At 40.5% G+C, this 25,495-nt stretch overlaps 1 protein-coding gene across 2 annotated transcripts in view; it reads left to right on the forward strand.

The window, feature by feature from the left end:
* Window positions 1-25,495, forward strand: part of inpp5a (inositol polyphosphate-5-phosphatase A) — a 166,941-nt gene that overhangs the window by 110,021 nt on the left and 31,425 nt on the right. For both annotated transcript variants that reach the window (XM_086045492.1, XM_086045491.1), the window contains exons 10-11: window positions 20,958-21,053; window positions 21,706-21,780. In XM_086045492.1, coding sequence (XP_085901618.1) covers window positions 20,958-21,053; window positions 21,706-21,780 — 171 coding nt within the window. The remainder of the gene's footprint in view (window positions 1-20,957; window positions 21,054-21,705; window positions 21,781-25,495) is intronic.

Here is a 25,495-nt window from a genome sequence, read left to right on the forward strand (position 1 = left end):
CACTGGAAATAGAAATGCAATTCAGTCCAACTTGCAGGCCAGCGAGAGCTCAGGATTTGACGACACAACCCGCTAGCGTGCATGGGAAATGCGGTCGACTTATGTCAAAACACTACCGCTTTTGTCCACATGGCGCCGCCATAATCAACAAAAGCTGACATGACAGTGTTACTCGTGTGTTACTTACTATGTATTTTAAACATTGAAAAAATGTTTTACTTGAACCAATGCAATACAGTTAAAAATACAATAATGTTTAGTTAAAAGAACTGAAATAAATTGTATACTATTTTAAAAATTCGTCCAACTCATGCACTGATTTGCATTTCCTGGCTGATAGCCAATCAGAGTGATTGTCAATGAAACCACTTTGCAGACAGACATTGGTGGCTTATTCATTTAATCTTAAAAGCACCGTGACACAAAAATGAATGAATGAATTTGCCACAATTCTAAACACAACTTTTTAATTCAGATTTGTTCCCACTTCCACCATGAATGTGCAGAGCAAAATTCTGGACGCGTATGCATTCTACTATATGAAAGCATGACTGAGGACCCATTGACCTCCCTGCCATGTTTACATACGCATTACGGTGCAAAGGCAAAGTCGTTGTCATTTTGTGAAAAAGATTGAATGTAAACTTCAAGTGGAGCAGGACAACTGACACTGCGACTCTACGTCCCGCGGCTCTTTACATCATATTAGTAGAACTCGCGCTGTGTCTCCTGTTGAAAAAAATCTCCTACGCAGTTAGGTAACTAGTTGCGCATTTGAAGTGTTCGGATGCAATTTTTGTCGTTTGCCCATTTCGCCGAGTAGGTTGATATGAACTTTGGCTGCCTCGCGGCCACGTTCATGCGCACACAGGCCAATTAGTGGGCCGGACTAAAAATCCACTTCCGCCCTTGTTTAGTCTGCCCTTTTTTTTCAAATGCGTCACACCCCGCCCTCCGCCCCAAAAATGGGCGTCCTCCCCGGATGGAGGGACGGACTGCCCAGCTCTGGTAGATAGATAGGGAGACAAATAGATAGCTAAACTGACACATAACAAAAAATAAATATTATAGATTCAAACACCATGATGTTCACCCACGCCATAGGATTTTGCCGAACGAAAGTTCAACAGCTTAATGCTAACAATGTGAAATGCCATTGATGGAAATTAGAATCAATGTGACAATAATTATAAACCTTTAAACTACTGCTAATTTAACACACACAGACTGGCAACACATACAAACAGAGCATACCAACATACTCACAGGTAGGTGTGGGTACCGAGCCCCAGTACTAAACTGGTCCCAGGGCTGAATTATTATAAATGGAGTATAGACAAATAACAGGTCTGTTAACTGTCTTGCAGAAATTACTCAAATTAATTTTTGATTTATTTAGGCTATATGAACATTATTTTCCACCTTCTACTCATTTGACCTCTTTTCTAACTGGCAATAAAATTAATAATATGTTCTTATAAGATGCATGTACACAATTGCACCACTGAAGCGTCATGCACATGCAGGAAGGACCTTTCTGTGCCAGTGTAGTGCTGTGTGATCATAATACGATATAATGTAATGTAAAAATGTCCATTGTGCCGTATAACATTATAGTTTTCATACTGTTATTTTGATGTGTGGGTTCGATATTTGATTCGATATTAAAAAAACAATTAATGTTAATTGAAATATTTTTGTTTGGGTTTTTGTTATAAAAAACAAATGAAAACAATACAGTTAAAATAACAGTCCGATAAGAAGTATCGTTGAGAGTAGTAGTATCATAAAAATCTTAACGAATACCCATTCCTACTCACAGGCATACAGTATATTAACCCTCTTCTATAGGAACAACTATTACTGGAGAGTAATTGGCGACCTTCTCTGCCTCTTCTTGCTCTCATTCACTCTGCATCTCTTAACCCATTAAGGACAGGAGCGCATAACCGCGTTTCTGCCACAAAGCCAGGAGCGCTGTTGCATCTTTCTACCCTTAAAGCCGGGAGAGCGTACACGTCATTTTCTTTTGTTAATCCAATTCTCGATCTCTTAGCCAATGAAATGCATCAGAATATACATGTGGCGGTGTCGTGAGTTAGCCGAGGATATCCGGAATTTTTTCGAGGAGTAATGGAGGCACATTCGATCGTGGGAGCTCTGATATAAGTCACGGCAGTGATATAGATAACACGCTCGCGAACATTAAAGCCGTGAAACCATCGAAACATGATGTATGGATAAGATATATGTTTGTAGACAATGACGATTTCAACATCTTTGTAAGAGAAGACAGCATGGTAATTACCACTCGACTTTTTAAAAATTAAAAATAGTGCTTCACTTGCATCTTCGATTGAAACAATAAAGATGAATAAACCCAGGCTTGTGTGAAAGCCATATGTCTAAGCTCTCACATTCTTTTGGAATTATGTTTTTATCTGCTACAGGGACTGAGATATTCATTATTTTGTAGGTGGCGAAAATGTCAGGTTTTCAAGGGTGACTCCAAAGATGACCGTAGGTTTTAGAGAGATGTCTCACGAGGGGCTTCAGGCTTTAATGGTTTAAAATAGACCTCACTGCTGCCCAGCTTGTTGGGGCACAATGTGGTACTACACTTCAGGTGCATAACTCAAAATTCACACTTGGCCTGTGTGCTGTAAAAAAAACAAGAAAAACAGACAGTAAAAGTTCAATTAGCCCAGCTATAGCGGCTCGCGAATAAGGAACGATAGACAGTGTAGTGGAGGACATTTTTAAATCACATGTTTTTGTGTTACAATCCAATCAGGGGTATTGATATATAGCCTCAAAGTTTGTGCAGTACATTTGATTTTGGTTTTGTAATTACATTACATTAACTCGGAGGTCATGTGAATGTGTCTCTTTGGAGATAATAAATTCAAGTCAAGGATTCGCAACAGAAAATTGTACAAACAGTGGGGCCATTGAAAAGTCAATTATTACAATTAACTATCATTTGGTGCACATTTAGCTTGTCCCAGAATGAGATGTATAGATAGATAGATAGATAGATAGATAGATAGATAGATAGATAGATAGATAGATAGATAGATAGATAGATAGATAGATAGATAGATAGATAGATAGATAGATAGATAGATTACCAAACGCCTTGACCTACCAGTTATCCAGTTGTAACCAATGCCAATGAACCTGTCAATACTACATTTATTATTTTATCATAAATGTTCATTATATTTTCACAATAGTGTGTATAAAAATGTTTAGAATTGACTCCCATTCTGACCCCCCCATCCCTTCAAGAAGAAATTGCTGTGTCCTACCGGCACCACGAGTTAAGAAAAAGTGCATTTTAACTTGACCATCCCTGGCAGCCCACAGTCAGGTAAGATATATTGTGGTTGCTCTAGTCTTTGTTTCATAATAGTTTCAATGGTCTGTCAAGTGTGACACGTTATGTGAAATAGTAGTTACTAGTAGTAGTTTTTGATAATTGGGGGTGTATGAGGCACTGCGGCAGCCCTATTTAACTTACATTGAGGCATGATGCCTGTCTATAGTAAACAATATTTTGAAAACAATAAATTGTAACGTATGCATTCCAAACAAAGCGGAACGTTTGTAAGTTTGCGACTTCCCGGTACACCAATTAGACAGACACACAGGTCAGTGCTTGGCTAACTATGCAGCTAGCGGCTACCAAAACAGAGAAGTCATATAAAACTGCATTGATAGGATTAATGGGAGGCAGATTCCATTTCAACTACCCAATGAAAGCCTTGATAAAAGCATGTTTTTGTGTAAATTGTGTAAAAAGGAGTTTTCATACCACTGAAACGCTTTAATTCCCTGATACCATATGAAGAATAGGTAGATATGATGTGCCTCCTTGAGCTACAGTACGTGCAGTGGGGGCAAAGAGTCAGCACATTTCACGCTTGTAGACTTCACGAAAACTAACAAAATTAGGGTGCTTGCATATTGGTGCACACAGTGCTGTACAATCACAACAAGGAAACTGGGAATAATATTTCATAGGTAAGATTATTATTTGTCTCTTTTTTTTCAATCGTGTTTTAATAGCTCCACATGGAAGTCGTTTTCCAAATGAACAAGTTGGGACTTATTTTCAACATCCATGGACCACTTCAGGACCAAAACTAGTACATCAATGTCGAACAAACACACAAATTCACTCACAAAGTAGAGCACCAGTGTAGTAAAGTAGTAGTAGCTCTGGACTGTAGACCACTATTAGTGGCACAAGATAGACGATCATTAGAAAACATGCTGCGTGCATGTGATATAACTTTTCAACTGCCGTGCAGAAACCATTTGGGGCCACATCTGGTATGAAAAAATGTCCTGAAATGACACTTTGACTTTAAACGTTCAATTCTGGACGGGGATATTTTTTATACTGTTTTGTATTGAAATTAAATTAAATGTATTCTTTCATAGTTAAAAATATTCACATCTCTGTTTCAGTCATCCAAAAAAATATTTAAAAAAAAAACATTTTAGGACAAAAGATGTTATATGATTCAAATGTGATTAATCATGATTACCGTATCTTTTTCCGGACTATGAGATGCACCTTTATGTAAGCCGCACCCACTCTATTTAAAAAAAAAAAGAAATAAAACATGTATAAGCCGCACCTACCTATTTTGAAAAATTAGATATTTACTGCATTTGCAGAACGATTTTGAACTGTAAATGTACATGTGTATGTACCTGAACAGATTATTTCCTAACAGTGCCTTTTAACGCGGCAGCAACATTGCTGGTTAAAACGGTACAAAACGAAAATAAAATAAACAGTACTTATCTTCATTTCACTGCCTGCTGCCACTCCAGTTTGTCAGTTAACATCCACATTTTTTGCTGTACTTCCGCATACAACCTAATTCATAACCTAGAGCACAGAACCCTCGCCTGTTGAACTCCTCCACCTAGTCACATCCTGTTCATGGCAACTGTGTTGTATTGTATTATAATTCCGGGTAGTCTGCCCCTAGCGGTGGAATAAAAATCCACAGAATATATAAGCCGCATGGTTCAAAACCTGGTAAAAAAGTAACGGTTTAAGCCTCTAATAAATTAGATATTTTTTAAGTGAGCCCCACCACTAATATGAATATATACAAACATAATAATATTCGTAATCATAATAATTATCAAGTTGTTTGCGTCAGATGCAGGATGACCATATTATTTTTGAATCCCTTCCTTCACGTATCGTGGGAAATTTTCTTCCCGTGTATGGACAATCGTACAATCGCTCTTTCCTGATATTGTTAGTTTCTCTGGCAAGTTACAGTATCATGCTGATATTGTATCATTAGCAGTGCACACCTCCCCTTTATTTATTATGGTGGTATCATCTGAGCCTCTCAGATATATCTGATCTAGATAACTCTCTTCATGTTTCCTTTCTTGTCCATTCTGCTCTGTGGTAGGTAAGCACGAACCCACTCCTTGTCTCTACCACACTGACATGCTGTTTGAGTGTGGTCGGGGTCATGACCCCTTTTCCAGGGATGTGTAAGGCTTGCATCAGTATGTGTGTCGTACCCCCCCACCACCCCCCACCCCCCAAAAGCTGCTCCTTTCATATGCACCTTTGCCCCCATTCACATACACATTCACATCCAGGGTGAATACACACACACTCATCTAAACTAATTTGTTAAGGCCAAAAGATTCTTTTAGATACACCCACTTGAAGAGGGTGTGGCACCGATGCAGGGGGGCTTTTGAGGTTTAGGAAGTAGACTTGTGGGCAAATACAGTCACAATCACAGAGATCATTTCTGCTCATCTTAATGTGCGTTTCTCAAACAAACTGACCATTTCGTGGCAACACAAGAAACAGCTGATGATGTCATCTAGCTGCCATTAAAGGAGCTGCTCCACTTCAAATAAACCCGTCCAATGTGGTGGTCAACTTATCTGATTTAACAGTGACCTACGTATTAGCGGCTGAGAGAGCTGTGATGTCACCAATAAACAGATGAGTTGCAACCATGGCACAGGATGTAACTCACAGCCAGTCGGCCGTTTTAAGGCCTCTAATGACAATTAATGTCAAGTGGACAATTAGTGCACATCCACCAAAGTGTTTAACTGGATCGATCGCCCATCTTATCTGAAGACACACGCAGGCTGGCTCTCATTTCCACTGTCTTGTTTTCTGTCTCTCTATCACCTCTCCTGCCCAACTCAGAGAAAATTGTTGTGCTGAGGGTTTTGTATTTTGGGCTTTTAGATACATCAAACAAAATGTCACGACATGCCTTTTTATTGTTGGAGTACATTACACTGGTCTGCATGTACAGGACCCAGCATCACTGGGTGGGAAGAGACTCCTGTACATTTCTCTCCAGCTGCATCTCTTCCCCGTTGCTGGCTCACTCTGTGTGACTTGACTTGCAGACAACTATTAGACACTCCTCTGTGACCCATCCTTAACTGTGGTGGGTGAAAAGAACAGGGAATATTTGTATCATTGTGTACAAAAAAAAGGGAGGTGGCTTTGGAAAGAGGCAGGCTTACTATTGTCACAGGGTAAATTCCAGGTGGCAAATTCCTGGCATGCTTGTGCGGCAGGATCAGTAACCAAAGGCCTACGCTGGCCCCCCTTCCCTCCAGCCTGGGGAACCCTATTAATTGTGTCCGACAGAGGGAATTGGTTTCAATTGACCTCCATTCAGCGGCCCTTTGACTGGCAGACAAAGGACACAGCCACGTGGAGACTAATGTTAGGGCTGAGCAGCCTGGAGCCCATCCAGTCCCCACCAACCCACCTCTCCTCATGCTTTGGCTTGATCATGCTTTGCATCACTGCTGATGAAACATGAAACGGCAAAGGAACTGTTTTGAACTTTTGGAGATGATTCTGACTTGTTGATATGTTTTCTGTGGGTCCTTTTTATCCTTCATCTTCACACAATATTCAGTCTGGTGGTGATTGTTCAGATGTCTGCTATATTATGTATTAATCCAGACTGGAAATTGTTGACAAAAATCCAATGAATGGTTGGATAGATGGGTAGATAGGGCTACTTCATTCATTCTGTGAGGCAGATTAGATAATACAGATAATTTTGATACTGCAGTTTATCAAGAGGTCATGACCAAATTATTTCTTCAAATCTCTTGTTCCAACTGTCAGGTGCCTTTGTATGCTGATGATGCAGTGCTGGATACATTACATACAGTGCTACTATATCTGAAGTTAGGAGAGCCCTTCCAATTGATCTTGACTGGGCTTAAACAGGGAATCAGTTCATAAACTAGTCTTGAATAAAACTAAATCATGCTGCAATGGGAAAAAGACCCCTGGTTTTAGGCTTGAGTGGAAATGGGACCATCATTTCGGTACCCCCAGAATCGTTCAGATTGTAGCATGTCGGTGATAAATTTACCTACACACAATTGCTCACCACGTCACAGATTTGGCAGCAGCCATGTTGGGTTTGTGATCGACTATGGGATTGGATAGATAAAATGGCAGCACCCATGTTTATGTTGGCTTGCGAGAGTTTCAGTAAACTAGGACTAATTACGTATCTATATTGCCGAGTTTGTATTGTCACGTGGCTCCAGCAGTTTTGTGTCAGTCCACACCTAAGTACTAGTCACTGTAGCATCATTTGTTATGATGCTTGGAACCAGCGGACTACAATTCTGTGCGAAATTAGAGCATGCTTCATTCAAGAGTAAACAGATTGGAGTGATTATTTTTTTGTGCGTGCTTTATCAATGTACCACGACTATTCTGAAATTTGACATTGACATAATGCATGGTGGTAAATATGCGACAAGTGGGAATGGTCAGAAATTTTGCAAGATACTTGTAACAAGTTAAAGCAATACACTCATGATAGCATTGTTTTGTAGCAACTGGTCTCAGTAGTAAGCTAATATATGACCTTGAACCCAATATTCCTGTCTTGAGCAATATATTCCCTCTATTTACACATAAACATTCCAGACACTTTTCTAAACACGATTACAAAGATGTCGTATTCTCGGTATGTGTGAGTGAGCGCAAGTGTGCGCGTGTTTGTGAAAGTGTATGTGCGCGTCTTTGATGTGGCCTGTAGTCGTGAATCAACCACATTGGTGACAAGCTCAGGACTCAATGCCTAGACACCTAGTATATTTAAAATCCCTCCTAATTAAACTTAATAGAATGTAAATTTAATATCTGTAGAGATTGTGTGCCGCCGGCGAGCCTTCTGCAATTCATGGATTGATAGAGGCCGGCAGGAAGGTTAATTGCTGACTTGATCTACTGTCCCCATGACATGGCGTGGGGCTGTGTAAATCGGCCCGATCTGTCGCTTCATGGATAGATTTCATTAGGCTTAGCTTGCCTCTCATTAGAGAGTGTTTTGAATCAGCACCTCCTGTCTGTTTTTGCTGGAATTGCAAAGGGACAGACCGGGCATCAATCTCCTGTCCTTTGTCCTGCGCCTTTTCTCTTGCTTGAGCAGCATGAAATTAAAGGTGGGGCCCTTGACTAGCCCCTTTCCTAATGAATGCCTGTAAAATGCTCTTTAATGATGGGTTAACATGATAGATCATTCATTTTTTACAGAGTGAAATTACTGAACACACACACATACGGGCACCCCCCCCCCCACACACACACACACAAGCGAACAAAGTGTAGGGAAAAAATAACTAGCAAGTACTGACAATGAACACATCCATAAAGTACATTCTGTGCATTTTGTGTTTACTGCTGAGTAAACATATGTATACTCCATATACAGTAGTTTTTTTGTTGATAGTCCTAATCGCATTTTCAGAGAATTCATAGTCTGTATGAGTGTATGTTCCGTATACCACATACTGCAAACTTACAGTTGACTGTGATATTGCAAACATGTTCATTAACTAGTTTATGGTCATTGTTGTGGCTGTTGAACCTAGTCTGAGTAAATAATTTGTATCAGTCGCGGGTAAGCAATTTTCCCTTTTAGCCCATCTTTGACAAGCATGTGTATTACTTGCTAGCTATAAATCAAAAGCCGGCAAGTGTAATTAAGTGTACACTACATTAGTCAGGCTAATTAATTTTGGGGGCTATCCATCCATTAACCAGCGGGCCAGCACTGATTGGACCTCTGTTCTGTGCAATCCCACCGCACCCCCCACCTCAACACCAGGGACTTGACGTCCCTCAATTCTCCAGATACAGTCATGTATATAAAGACCCATGGCGGACCCAGATATAGTCATGTATTTAAAGACACAGATATTGTGTATACTGTACAAGTATGTAAACAAACACTCACCATTGTATTTTTATGTACTTTTTAAGGGCTCTGGCTCGTAATCAATTGATTGATCATTAAGAATTTGGACAATTATGTAAAATTGGTTGTGTTGATGAATTGTGTCTTTATACAACTTGGTCAAAAACGTGTTTAGTACTTGGCTGCGACCAGCAGAGGCACTTTTCATTCAGGTTGACCATGTTTGCAGTACAAAGGAGAGCAACATGACTTATGAGAAGTTGAGCTACCTCCATGACAATCTCTGCTGTGGCAACTGCTGCGGAAGGCATTGTTCTGCTCAATATAACGCTGACATTGAAACAGGAGTTCAGACTTTTCAGAAAGAGATTTTGCAATCCTCTTCAAGCTGATATGAAATAATAACAATTCATCTTTTAATAGATTTTCACTATAGTCACTGTAGGAAATAGTCAAATGTGCAGCCTTAATGTTTCTAGTATTTTATGTCCTAAATGTATTTAGTTTCTTTGTGTGTTAATGATCGAAAAAATGGACTTCCTGCAACAAGTCATCAGGGATTTTGTATGTATTGCAAGGTCACACTGGGTCGGATCGTACTTGTAGATTCTTTAGATGGTTTGCTTTAGCCTAGCAAATTAGCTGCTTTTTTATGTTAGACAACCATCCTGACACAATCTCAATTGTCTGAATGCAGGTAACTCCACCCATTTACTGCACTATGCAAGTTAAACAGGGTTATTAGCACCACCTAGTTGACCCGTGCCTCTTTATTACCGCATAGTTGATGCCAAGGATTTCTTAACAATACAATGAAGGCATATTATCTGGCTGAAACAGTCCAATCTATCACAATGAGGAACCATTATATCACAGATAACCCATCTGGATATAGAAGGAGACTATTCCCTCTAGACAACAGTGTCTGTTCTCTCTCTCTCTCGCTATCTTCTCTGTTTGTGTTTGATGCTAATGAATACAGCGCTGAAGACACAGAAAAAAAGAGTTCAGCTATGAGGGCTTAACTTGTGCGATGCAGCTTTGCTGGAAGTGATGTCCATATAATTAAAACGCTGGCAAAGAAAGAACAAGCAGTAGCTTCTGTTGGTCCTGCTCATTAACAACAGGCCGTTTGAGCCCGGCACCGGCTATGCCTTAGAGGCGGGGGCCTCTGTGACTGGCAGCTGGGAACACCATGCCAACAGCACGATGGTGTGACCAGCCAAGTCAAGGATGAGCGCAGAGCCTGGCACTAACAGGGCCTGGGAGGGAGCATGGCCTTATAAGCCCTTGAGTTGGGCCCAGTCAGGTGTAGAAGATCACTCTCCTGTCGATCAGTACTGTACTTTCCAGATGCAATAATATTAGCGATTTAGCTGTAGCCATTCACAGGACAAGGGACCATATTTGCGAACTTAAACGTGAATGTTTCCTTTTTGAACATGGACAAATTGGTGTTCAATTTTTCATTGTCTCCTGTTGATTCTGTCAAAAGTTTTGTTATTATCAAAAAATACTAGGATGCAATTGTTTTATATTAATTAAAGGTACATGGAAAATTTGATCGCATTTCATCCGAAAGACGTTTACCATCAAAATAAAAAACATGTTTACACTGCAAGACGTGATGCCCAATTGGGATTTTCTTTTTTTTTTTTTTTTTTGTCGCATCAGATATAATACATGTCCAGTTTATATATCCACATATAAAAGAGGCCTAAGTCGGATTAGGAAATAAAAAACACACTGTACATGAAAAAAAAATCTGATAGAGGACACATTGGGTAAAAAAAAAAATTGGAATTGGTAATGCGGTAATAACATAGTCCTCTGCAAATTTGGTAAAGTGCAGAAAATGATCCAGATGAGGACATTTGTCTTTAGGTTCCTTTTGGTTTTTGGCCTTGGTTTCCTCTCTTTGAGTTTTTGGTTTTGGCCAAGAGTGCTAATTTCGGTTCCCTGTTATGAATATAACATTGTTGTCATTATATTGATCTATATATTTTTTTTTAACAATACCACTACACAGGTTGACATATTTGAGAATTTCCTCTGCCAGATCATCATCCATTATATCTGTTTGTATTTGATCAACTTGGTCCCGACTCTTTATTAAGCTAAATGTGCTACTTGCATTCGTTTTTCAAAAGGTTGAAAATATTTTAACTAACGCATTCCTCAGTTTTCCCAAAACTGAATTTTGGCGATGCTGCCAAAATAATGTTGCGACTATGGGGGTTGCATAAGCCTTTGCACATAGCATCCTCTTTGCTGTCTCCTGCATTGTAATCATTTGAGTTTGCTCTATGCATATGCAAAGAAGCAGTCTGTAAAAGAGAGGCTACACATGGCTGCTCACTCAACAAGTCCGTCACAATTCCTATTCACTTGAGCAAAACATTTACCTCATGGTGTTTTAATGGCTTGAATTCAAGCCTTTGCAAAGTGAGAGAGGACAATGATGAGTAATGAATAAATTGTCTTTTATTGTCAAACTAGAATTGATCGTCCCATCAACTTTGTTTCCCTGTGTGGACTTAATGTCATCTTCATCGGTGGTGCTTCTCTGGAAGGGCTCATTGTTTTACAGCTGTAAACTCAGTGTTGGCACCATGAGCTTTTAAACAGCTCAGCCCACTGACATTAAGTTACTAAGCTCCACTCACACCTGCTCACAACTATCCCATCATATTTAAGAGCGCTCATTAATGGCCACATTAGAATTCATGGGCTTTTAGTCCTCCTTGTGTGATTTATAAGTGATGGACATATTGACCAGCCCTTTTAGGGATCTGCTCCCATTTATGTCTTAGTGGGTGCCCAAAACAATGCATTTCAGGCCCATTTATCCGAAAGGGCCTCCCTTTTCGGCGGTCTGAGAGAGTCAGGGCTGGCCTAACATCTGTTTGTGGCCAGAGCCAGGCGGGACCGGAGCACAGTGGGCCTCAGTGGCCCCCTTCTCCTCTCCCTGGGGGTCTTTGTTCCCGATTTCATGCTATCAGAGCGGCAGCATGTTTTCCTGCGCAGAGCTGTCAGCAGCATAAAAGGCCCTGAGTGGGGTCACACCAAGAGGGATGGGCATGAAAAATTGGTAAAATGTATCACAAAGCCCACCCACTAGATGGTTGCCTAGCGCTCTGTGCTGGGGTGTCAACACCCCACCCCACTTCCAGTACCTTCCTCTTTCCCTTTTCCTTGACTGAATTACACCTCTTTCTCACCCGGGTAGACAAGCCCATCATTAAGATGAAATGATGCAAACAAATTAAAGGGTGGAGCTGGAATGAATCAATGTTCTCTGTGTTGAACAGGGGCTTTTATGCCTCATTGGGGTCTTCACCTTCTAATGCTCACTAAAAAGCTGGTCACCTGCCTCTATGAAATCAGATTGTGGGAAGCAAAGGACAAATTCTTCCTGTTTTAGCTTGTAGAGTCACAGTTGAATAGCGTGAACACCTACGAATGAATAATCCAAATACGTATGTTGTCTGTTTGGCCGATAAAGCTAAGTATTCAACTTTTCCTTTTCCTTTCCTTTAGTATTTGTTCCATCCCATCCTTTTGTCGAATGCCCGAGTAATGAACCCACCAGACTCTGCATTCTTATTGGATAATCACTAATCACTGAGTGCCTCTTCGATATCCAGTAATTGACTCAGCAGCAACAGATTACCTCACTATCTGTTTCCTTTAATTGATTCCTAACTAGAGCTATGGTGGGATAGGTAAATTAAATGAGTGCAATGTTTTTTAAGTGCTTAGTAAGTGTTTATACTCCATCAATAGTGATTCTGTTGGCTATATTTAAATGTGATTCAATGGCTGTGGCACAGTTGGACATGAATTTTTTTTTCTCATTAACGGGACAAATGTTCTTTTTAAGTTAGCATTGTTTGGTGGGGGCGGGGGGGGAGTGAATGACAGTTTTGCTTGTGACTACTCCTTCCGATAACAAAGCTTGCTTTCAGAAACACGGCAAACGTAGCTAACTGCATTCAAATGGTTGCTACATTAAGGTGGCTATTGAGTCATCTGTCCATGTATGGCATTATCGAGAGGTTAAGAGAAGTGGGTACGTTAAACAGTCTTGGAGACATCTGCCGCGGTTGGTTTCAAAATGCTGACTGCAAGTGGCAGGGGAGGTATCTCAAATTAAATCTCTCATTAGCTTTTCTTTGTACAGGTGGCCGTAATGTGTCAAGAGCCCGGGTTTGAGACAATGACCTCCTCTTACTGGGGCTAATGCGCCACAGAAGAAGAACCCACCCTCCTTTTACTGCGACTACTCTACACAGAGACAGAGTCACAATGAAGCATCTGGTGGCCTTTTCCTGTGTAGAAAGCTTTTCCATGGCTATTGTGCTTGTCACTATGAATATCTGAGGGCGAGGCTTTCCACATTTGGGATTTCACTTATCTTATAGGACAGGGTTAACTGAAGAGTGCAAGACTGTTCAAAGTGTGTGGAGTATGTTTTAGAGTCGTGGTTTGTAACCTTGAGTGTAAGTTTGGTTGGCTTGTGCGTCTTCATGCGAGTGTGTGTGTGCGTGAACCCCCCCTAGTTGCAGGAGGTCGTTGGGGTCAAAGTGATGAATTTTTATGGGCCTGTTCCCTGTGTTTCAGCCCTGTCGCTTTCTCTGCGCGCTGCACTGCCTCTCAAAGACATCCATGCTGGGCAATTTGTCCTGTGGGGCCCTGCAGAATGGGCCAGCAGAGAAGTTAAATACCAGGGGGGAACACACACACACACACACACACACGCAAGACATAGACATACATTGGGTTTCTCTCTCACACACTCACAAACCCCTTCGTCCTGTTGTCTTGAATGATTTGTGGCCTGTCTATTATCTATTCCAAGAGGACAAATGCTTTTGGCTGGTTTCTGAAGGTAAAACCCGAATGGCAGCCCTCAATGCTCGCCATTGTTTTTAGAGAAGTTTCCCAGATGTTATAATGCACAAGATAAATAGGGGACATTATCACTATCTCGCATGCCCTTTTACCTCTCCAAGCTCGTTTTTGACGAGGGCGTGGCAGGTTGGAAGACCTCCTACGGTGCACACATTGCCAACAAAACTCACCATTACACAGTCCAGTGGGTTCACAGGAAGAGTTGAGAGTTTCTGCGTCGCTCGCCGTTCAGGCCGACGGCGGGTTGCCTTACGAGGGTCAACAGTTGATCGGTGGGTCACGCTCAGGCTAACTTTGCCGTTGATAATGTGTCCACTCTCACCTCACCTCCATTTTGAATCACAATCCTGTTCTGTTTGTCAGTGATTAATCTTTGTTTGGAAGCATTAAATTAGCCCGCCACGGGAGGGAAGAGTGGATGACTCTGGCTTGTGTCCAGTCACATTGGGTGGGGAGAGTCCCGACTGATTTACTGGCTTTTCTGTGTAATAGCTAGCTGTAAAGCAGTAGGCCAAATTTGTTGATACCCACTTTGAATGGCCCCCTCCCACCCTCACTCGGGCAGACATAGCAATCATGCATGCAGAATTGGTATGATGAACGACTGCAAATGGAGCAAAAGTGATCAGGGTGCTAAGCAATTCACGTTGAACCTGCCAGCAGGGCTGGCACACGTTTACTTAGCTGGCAACCTCTATCTAGAAAATAATAGTGTATTCTGACAATGCCACTGCCCTAGCTGACAAAAAGGGGAACCCTTCAGTAATGAAGAATGAATAGTTAGCTCATTGTCCACTCATCTTGTCTCTCCTGCCGCACAGTCTAGTACACAATTTTCTGACCGAAGTGAACTGATTTGTAAATAAACGGAATGGGTCATTACTGAATGATTTTAAGTTTGATAGGATAAAGGAAGGAAGATCATTAGCTTCATTTCATACTAGTGTTTAACATTGAAAAAATACTTACACCGTCAATCCCTTCACCCATCCGTCAATCCCTAACACCTTGAAAAAAAAACAGTGTAGTCACATTTAACTTCGATGGCAATGACAAACTAGCAGAAAGTCTCTCCTGCTTCTTATGTGGGAGGTGTCACAGCAGACTTTCTGGTGTACAAGTTATTCTTTTTTTTTTTTTGCTCTTCCCCGATCGGTTACGAGGAACCCACCGATGCTGCTGTGTTCCCCACCTCCTGAGTCCTGGAGGGAAAACTAAAACCCTCAGGACCGGCGGGCACTCTGATTTTTTTCAATGCATTAGATGTGCTGGCGTAATAAGTTAGCGTTCAGTGATTTTGTTAACATTTGGCAACTCTGCGTTTTGCTACATAAACACTAAACACCCATTCACAGTTTTGCGTTTCAAAGTGTTTGATTGAGGCACAATTTGCAAAATTTGACTCGCAAACTTTGATGCGAGTCCGCTTATGTCAAGCTTTGTTTTATATGAATGTAAATCTGTATCCTATACTGCAGTGGTGTCCAAACTACAGCCCGTGGGCCACCTGCGGCCCAGCGTCCAGTTTTAATTGGCCCGCAAGAATTTTTAAAAATAGAATAGAATATGGCCCACACTTCAACTTTTGCCTGAGTGTATTGCATTTCTTAGTTTTAACACCAGGGTGAGCTACTGTTGATCCAGGCAGTTGCTCAACGTACATACAGTATGTGAGCAAACATTTTTTCTGTTAACACCGAACAAAAGCAGAATGTGAACCTAATGGACCGACAGCCATCTCCATCTCCATGATGTCCTTCGCGTACGGATATATATATATATATATATATATATACGTACATATATATATATCTATATGTGTGTGTGTGTGTGTGTATATATATATATATATATATATATATATATATATATATATATATATATATATATATATATATATATATATATATATTGTATGTGCATGTGTATACTGTGTAATTTGATGTGTAGCCTATATACAGTATGTGCTGTATGTATGTGTATCCTTTGTATGTGTGTTTGTCTGATTAACCACAGTATATTAACAGTATTCAATTAAATTCAGTTAAAATGATATGTCCCCTGGGGGCAGTTTAATGTAACAGCTGTTCACAAAAGAATCAGTGAGCACCGTACAATATGCATGGCCCTCAAAAGGAAGGAATTAATCAGGAACACTAATTAAATATGCAACAGGCTAAGGCAGTATGACTCTTGTACAAAAAATAAGTAAGTAAGCTTTTTTATTTGGATACCTGCATGTTTTTTTTGTACAGCCCTATAATATACCATAGTTTTTGGATGCACTTTAAAATTCTTTAATTTTCTCAAAAATTCAGTGCACCTTGTAATGGGATGCTCCCTTTGTATTGATAGATGTTGGCTTTTCAGTTCATTTGATTTATATAAAATTTCAAATTCCTTCCTATTACATTTGTGTTGCGATTCTCATCCTCATCTAATCGCTAGCAGGTAGGGATGGGCGATATGGGCAAAAAAAATATCTCAATATTTTTTCAAAAAACTCTAACGATAATTTGACGATATTCTACGAAAAATATTTTAAATTTGCACTTGCTTCACTGACCAATTGTGGATAGACAGCGTTTGTGAACATTAAATTTCTAAATACAGCTTCTGCAAAACATAATGACATTCTAGGACAATATTTAACAATAAAGAACAAAAAATTATGTATAGACTTACATTGATTTTTTGGAATATTTATGTCATTTAAATGTCTCTGCTGTTATTCCATAATGATATGACACTTTGAGCTGCAGTAGGTACTGGTGTACCACTGCCAACTACTAGAGCAATCAGAATGGTAAATAAATGTATTTGATATGTGATTTGTGTGACAGATGTGTCACCCAGATAGGGAAAAAAAGACGTCGTCATGACAACACCATTTCTCATACATTGGCCTCCGTATTCAGAATAAAGTTGAATAACAAAGCTGCAATTTACAGAAAAGTGCATTTTCACACTCATTCATCGCTGTGATATGTCAACTTGTGACTTGTGACTATTCATGTTTGGGTGTATCCTGGCGTCACACTAATAAGCCACCGTAGTTTGTGCAACATGCCTCGGGAATACAGGCTAGTTATGAATGACGCGGACTACAAGCGTGTAAACGGAATGTTAACCGAACATCCAGCCTGTCACGTTTGACTTGCTCGCTAAAGTACTGGCCGTGTGTGTGCGACTGCGTGCGTTTATATTTGTTGGTTCAACTCTGTTTTCTGAGTGTGTGTGTTTAAGGTGCTTGCGCGGTCGCCAAGTTTTCCTCGTAATCCCAATGGCTCATGGTGCAACAGAATTGCTCATCATGGTGACCGTTTTGGCAATGTTATTCCCACCGACGTCAGTTTTGTCAAGATCAAACCATTTACAGACTACCGACGACATGGACTTGCGCCTTGCTATTATTTTACGCTGGACACTCCTCCATACTTGAAACAGAGCGGCTGCATTGCGGACAGAGTCACGTGACTGGGTCCTGCCGGCTCATTCGTCGAATGATTATCACTTCCTGCTCCTCTGCCGTCAATGCAGCCTGATTTGCCGAATGAGGGTTTCAGCATTCCCTCATACTTTGTAGCCGTCGACTGACTCGTTATGATTTTCAAGGCAGTATTGATACTCGATAATGTAAAATTACACATCGTGCAAAGCAAGGTTGACAACAATATCGATGACGATATGTATCGCCCACCTCTACTAGCAGGTGTCTATTTTTTCGTCATACCGGAACTAGGACATCATGGGAAATGTAGTCCTACTAGCTTACTAGCTGCTGTCAGACCGAATGCAAGTTGAGAGTTTCTGGCGGCTACAATGCTATGTTGGACCGCGAGGTCAACTACACAACCACTTTCTAATAGCTGGACAAAAATGGTTGGATAAAGTACACCACCACCGGTCATCATATTGACGAGCAATGTTCCAACTTTTTTTTCGTGTGTCGGAGGATCCCCTCCTCCGCTCGTAGCAACCCCCTTGTAATTGCACACCAAACAAAACCAAGCAAGACACGCGGTGCTACCCAATATTTCATGTCCGGTCTGAACCTTGAATAATAGTGCTTAATGTATCAAATAAACATATGGTACAATTAGAATAAAGGATTTACCATACAATGCTTCACAAAAATAATGTGCCTTATAACCCGGTGCATCTTATGTCAGAAAATGTTTCATAACAGACCCATTCATTGATATTGCGCCTAATAATACGATGCGCCTAATGGTCCGTAATATATGGTAGATCCCATTGACATTGTCAAATATGTTGTGGGTGGGTTTCTCAGTATTTAAGTTTGGCATAGTGGTTCACCTCCATCTGCTGGAAGGACTAGAGACAGAAGGCTCGCGTGTGTGTGTGGGTCTTTGGTCTTTCAAGTGGGGCAGATTGCTTTAACCTCTCCACTAAAAGGAGCAGCTGGAATAGAGAGCTCCTTTAAACAGCCGCTTCCTCCTGCGACAGTCATGAGATTATCCTCCATTGATGCATAAAGCCAGCGCCTTTCTCTGCGACCTCCCATCCCAGCCCCCAGCTTCTGGCCCTCTACAAACACTCATTGTTGACCTGTGACACATAATGCAGCAATGTAATGCCAAGTCACTTTACAAGATCTGATCAAATGCCCAAATAGTGAATATATCCTCCTTTCCTTTGGTCATCTCACTTCTGGTGATCAATGAAAGTGTCTCGTCATCGCATGTGCTTTCCAATGCAATGGTCAGGTTAAAAATTTGCCCGGCCGTCATAACGGGGAGTTACTGCACTGATTTGGCCTTAAATAACAGACCAAGTTCCTTGTCTTGTCTTGGTCTATGTGGAGCCAGTTCCTGTGAAAGGGAGCACTGGGGTAAATTAGAACTGAGTCTTTACATTATATTACAGGAGGGGGAGCTGTGACAGGTCGGTCCCTATTTGCTGCCACAATCCACTTCAATGTGATCATGCTACTATCATCTGCATAAAAACGTGTAATGCATTATATTCTATCTCCATTTTTCAAACATGTTTAACATTCATGTTTGATTTTTTTTTTTAATTAACCAACAAACTGCATTATCAAAATACGATAAAAGTATCATGCCCCTGTTACAAGTCTTGATTTTATTTTTTTTAATTAATTTGACACACCCACTGTATAGCCATATAAAGCGCAAAACCTTATTTTAGTCCAAATGGATACACACACCTCTACGTCAGGCAGTTGGCTTCTACCTGTCAATCAGCAAAGAAATATAAGAAATAGTTACACTGGTCAACAAATAGTTACTATTTTTTAATTGGTGATGCAAGTAAACTTTTCAAAAATAATTTATTGCGCTGATTCTGAATCTGCCCTAAATTTTCTCTAGTGCATCGGGTTTTCATAACAATAGTATCAATAGTAATTATTATTAATAACTAATAATACCGGTAAGTAACATTTGTAATATTTATGACTTTAGTTATGTTCAGCAACAGGTGAAATGTATTTCTGAAATGTCATAGCTATAAATTACCACGCAGAGTAAAATTGCGCAAGCTTTTATAAGTCAAACTTGAAACAAAAAATGAAAATATCTCAAAAACCTGATGTGCGAGAAAAACAAAGTAGACTTTTTTTTTAAATCAGCGCCAAAAATATGTTTAGGAGACATAAAGCCTCATAGTTATTATGTTCGTTAAAATGAAAATTAATAAATGAATGCTATTAGCGATAATTAGAAATTAAGGATTGTGTTATTTAAAATGTTCAAAAATTAAAACAAACAGAATGACATTCCCAGTGTTGAATGTTAAATGGCAAATTGTACTGAATTTGCAAAGTGAATTTTTGCATGACTATTAATCTAATAATGTTTTTATATATAATTTAAGACTTTTAGATTATTTGATACGTTCATAAACATATCCACAAATTGTGCATTAGATGCTAACCAAAATTGGAAAAAGCAGATTTTCCGTGGATGATGGAACAATAACTTTTTGACAGGGAAAGTATCTCTTGCCCCTCTCACTTGTGCCTTCTTTGGCCTATTCATTGCACAAAGCTGCTTAAGCGCACTTAAGCAAATTAGCATTTGGCTGCCAGGTGACAATGTTGACCCTGCTTTTGGATTGCCTAAATGAGTGAAAGATGGAGCGATTTGTTAGGGATTTCGAAATATGCACTTGTGGTTAGACTGAGGCACACATGGCGAAATGGAGGCGATGCAGTGGGCAAGTTATTCCTCTTCACAGCATTTGGTCTAATCTACTGTGCCAGCCGGGACATTTCTTCATGGCCAAAGCTGGACTGATTTGGGACATTTTAGTTCAAAGGGCCTTTCTGTTCACTATATTGGCTTGACCCGATTATCTAATCTGTGCTTTGAATTTCAATCAGCTCATCCAGTGTCTGCTGTGTGGTATGGGAACCACGGGCTCAGGGATTACCTCATTCAACTGTCTTCAAACACAGATGGTCGAATGTTTAACTAATTGTTGAAAGAGTCCACAAAGGGGAATTTAAACATATACACAGTCTATGGGGTCAGTACATTGGTCCAGTCAAAGAGAAAGGACAGTGAGGTGATCAGATGTGGGAAGGGTCTTTAAAATCAGTAAAATGCTTTGAAGAGATGTTTTGTGTTGGGTTTCCTCATTGTAGTAATTGTTTGTCACCAGACCACTGAGGAAACTACCGTATGTTTGCGGTTTGGTTGGTATGGCAGTTACAGCATTTTATCTTAACATTATGAGGTTGTCCATATTAACACGAAGCACATACTGTATTATCTCTTCCTTTTTCACCTTCAGACTCTCTGTTCCACTGCCACCATGCAGACAGTAAGAACCACGGACACCAATGAAGTCGACAAGCTAATATTTAGAGAAAGTGATAATGACAGAAAGGTAAGCCGGATGATATATTTTCCATAATGTAGACCTTCAGTTGCATTAGTAAAATCAACATTGATTTTATATTCAATTGAATGTTTTACTTCTATAAATGTGTAGATTTTCACACCAGAAAGTTGCACGGAATGATATTGTATATCCACTTGTAGAACATGTTTTGGCTCAACAGCCATAGGCATCTAAAGGACTGGAGAGGAGTAACTTATTTTGTATTTATTTACTGTAGCATACTTAGATGATAAGAAACTTGTATTTATATAATTCACTGAACATAAAAATATAATTAACATAAATGTTCCATGCATCAGCTTTCCAGTGGTCAATATTGGGGAATGTAATGATTGAAATTCAATAGAAATGTTCACATTTGCAAATCTAAATGTGGTGAGAATAAATTGTATTTAATCAAACTTAATTAGTAATACAATCATTTGTTTCATTGCCCGGTAATGGGCAGTATGTTAAATGTCCTTCATTATCATGGGTAGGTTTAACATGCAGTGTGATTTGATATTATACATGCGTGTTGAATTAACTGCTTAACACTGCAGCACAGCGCTGTTCATTAGTGCTCTAATTACTAAGTGCTCGTCCCATTAGTAATGGTATTAATCAGAGGTCCATCTCTCTCTTGCCATCGATTCAGGTCGTCCTTCAGCTTGAAAAGAAGCTTTTTAGTTATGTCAACCAAGACGTTTTCCGGGAAAACAATGGGACCTCGGTAAGTCACTGAAATGCCTCCTAACCTTTTGTATATTCATCCACTCTCAATCATTTCTTCATTCCAAGTCACTTATTACTGGTTTAATTTATTTTTTATTGACTATATAGACTTTTCTTTTACCAACGTATAAGAGCTGTAGCTGCCATTGACCACACTTTACACTGATTTTCCGGAGCATCAGTTTTTCTTGTCATGTATGACCTGTTTAAAAGATAAATAGGTTCTTGTTTTTTTTTTAATTGAAGGTGTTGTGTTTTTTGATAAGTATAATAGTGCAGAAAAATCGTACGTACTAAAACTTTCAGAACCCCATCACTAAGTGTCACAATACTACATCATGTTTTGGCATCATTATATTGGGAAGCCAACCTATGACATTGAGCCTGCTCATCCCTCCTCCTCTTTGTCCGAGTCAGAAAAGATAGATGACATAATAGGGGCTTCAGAGATAATCTGATGGTCTGGTTAAACACACCATGTTATGATCCTTATAAAACAAACTACCTTTCGAAATGGATAAATATCCCTCCTCGAGTTGGAAAGGGGAAGAAAAAAAAATCATTGCCCCCTTCATCAACTGCAAGACTTGTACCAGCTTGACAGAAATTTAATTCGAGGCAGCACTTGAAAATAATTATTGTATTTTGAGAGGAGTAATCATTGGCTGGGACATGATTGAATGTGTCCATGCCTATTGACTTTTGCTATGATTAATAGGTTTGTTTAGTCGATATTCCCATCGAAATTGTATAATTAATTATCCCCGGCGCTGTCACGGCGGGACGATGGAGAGCCCTGATGAGTATTTGGGAAGATTAAATTTTCCGGGCTCTTGTGGCGTCAAGGGGCACGGCGGGGCTCTGCTCCAGTGGAGAGATGGAAGAGTGTGTGTGCGTGTGTGTTTCTTTCATGTTTGTGCCTGTGCAGTCCCCACATAGTTTCGACATACAGCCAAAGGACGCCCCCCCACCATCATTCCCGCAACCCCCCCCCATACCGCTTCCATGCCCATTGATTCTGTTTCAGTATCTCTTTATTGTAACTTTATCCGTGTGGTGTCGGCAGATGGGGAACCAAGAGAGGAGATGGTGTGTGGTAGTGCTAGTAAGTGATGGACCTTGCTGTCTGACCTGCCTCTCTTTTTCATGCTGGCAGCATTGCGTGCACTATTCCTCTAAAGCCCTGAGATTCCTTTACCATGAAAGAAACATTAAAAGAAAAATTAGTTCAGGGTAAAAAAAACATGTTCTCCCCATATTCTGCCTGTCATAATTGTCAAATGAGATAGAGAAGATATGCTAAATGAAAGCTGACCATCAAAGTGGAATCATTTGTTGTTTGCTCCTTGTGTGTCTCTGGTGCAGCTGCCGCGTCCATGTAGCCTGTATGCCTTATGTACTTTAATCTGATCTTCACGATTTGAAAAGTTAGCCAAAGGCATTTCTTTCCGTGCGTTAACCCAAATTGTGGAATTGGTGTCCTTTTCCTGACATGCGTCTAACTTCTTTACCGCATAATTCAGTTATCATGGAAATGAAAGTTCAGCAGTGCAGTACGCCGTAGATTTCAGCTTTGTTTGCTCTGATCTTCTCATGGTACCAATCGGCCACCTCTCTGTCAGTCAGTTTATTGCTTTTCCACACCAAATAATGAAGGTCCCATAAAAAAGAAGGAAAAATATTGCCCTTGCAATGAAAGCCAAGTATGAGGTGTAAAAATCAAATTAAATGACCTTTCACCCCAACATTTATTGACGGCTTTTAACGGCAGCAGGTGTTGTCACAGAGGATATTTGATAAGATTTAAATCAAAGCACAATTACAGATGGTGGACGAGTCACCGGTACTCTGAGAGGGACAGTTGGGGGCCGAACACCTCATATTCCCCGTTTTGTACCTCTCAACTTCGGGCCTCAACTATCACCGCCTCTCTGATTTAGGATCTGATTTTTCATCCAAGCAAAGTCAGAAATTGCAGCTCTTGACAGGGTAGTTTTTACCCAGACACTTCTTCATCTTCCCCCTGTGTGATATTGTACTGCATCATCTGGCATCACCTCCTCCACAACTCCCAAGGTCATTTCTGGTTGACAAACTACTGTTGGCTTTATAATGTCAAGAGGCCTTGAACCAATATAAGCTGATTTTTAAACCACTCACCCGCCACAGCAGCAGAGCATTATGCTTAATTGACCACGGATTAAATGTAGTGTGAAATTCTGGCATGCAGTCTTGTCCATCCACCTGAATGAATTACTCAACATTCACTTAGAACAGATCGCAAGCACACACGGCCATATGCTACTCATCTGCTGTATCAACTCTTCCACCCACTTAAAGTATTTGTATTATACCCCATTTACCTCAATCAGTGTCCAACCCTCAATCTTATATTAGAATGATACATGTGTACTGTAAATACAGTATGTGTACTGTATGTAAGGTGGGACGTATGTATCTGTATGAAGCTTTCAAAGTAGGCTACATTAGACTGATACTTATTTGATGCCGAGAAAGATCATTTCACATTCAGATTCTGGCGGTGATGGGGGCTTAAGACAGTAACAGTTCATTTTAAAGAGGAAGTCAACACAAATTTCTTTTTCAAGAATATGTTCTATGCAGGCCCACTAGTTGAGACAAGGTTTTCTGATTAATATTGTGTTTGTGGAATATGAGAAGTCCTCCCGTTTTTAGCCATCTCAGGGGGCTGCCATTTTGTCACTTCTGTTGACTGAAAATGACATCAAAGTTGCTCAGGGCTCAGGTTATGACCAATCTCACCTGTTTTCTGAAGCTGAGCACTGGTTGGTTGTTATCTGAGCCCTGAGCAACTTTGTTTGTTCTCAGTCGACAGAAGTGACAAAATGGCCGCCCCCTGAGATGGCTAAAAATGGGTGGATTTTGCTACTTAACTCCTATAGCCTGGCAGTAGGCACAAACGATCAACGATGCATTGCACTTTTGGCTCGATCAAAAATTGTTCTAGATTGACTACAGTTTGAGGTGACCAGCACCCCAATTTTCAGAACATAATCTTATCTACCGGCAGTTATGGTCATTACAAAATTTTGGTGGGGTCATAACAGAATAATAGTGTGTGCTGCAACACTTTGATTGGGTTTTGACACGCACGTGCAGTGGATGGATGGTGGGACAGGGTAGACAGTGGAGCGTGGGCTTGCATCCCATGCTCTGCCATCCCTCATCCACAGTGTGTGAGTCTCTCCTATGACCCCGGCAGTGTGAGTTTGATGAATGCGGCACATCTGCCCTCCTGAACCGCAGAGACTCCGACTGGGAGGCCCCGCTGGCTGCAAGTAATGGCCACTGTTCTACATGGCTGACACATAATCACAAATACTAACACAGAGAGCCAGCGCAAAGACATCAGACTCGCGCTTACGTGTCAACTCGACAATGATTTGAACAGACAGTGAGAATTTGTCAGGCTGGGCCCTTGTTTCCGCTTTCCTCCCGGATATCGCGCATGTGCACGGAGTCATCGCTTATGATATTTCATCATGTACGTGTCAACGTAGCGCCATATGTAATACACCGATGTAATGTCTTTAATGTCCACTTGCCTGTTCAGTTCCTGTCAAATGCTTCTCATCTTAGGATCGTCAGACTGTAATTGTTCCCCGCTTTGAAAAATGGAGTACAGCCCATTTTACGATCAAAATAACTGCCCCACATCCAAGCTGATGTCT

The sequence above is a fragment of the Filicampus tigris genome, chromosome 11, assembly GCF_054856515.1.
Source record: "Filicampus tigris isolate MCC_2025a chromosome 11, RoL_Ftig_1.0, whole genome shotgun sequence".
NCBI classification, from domain to species: Eukaryota; Metazoa; Chordata; class Actinopteri; order Syngnathiformes; family Syngnathidae; genus Filicampus; species Filicampus tigris.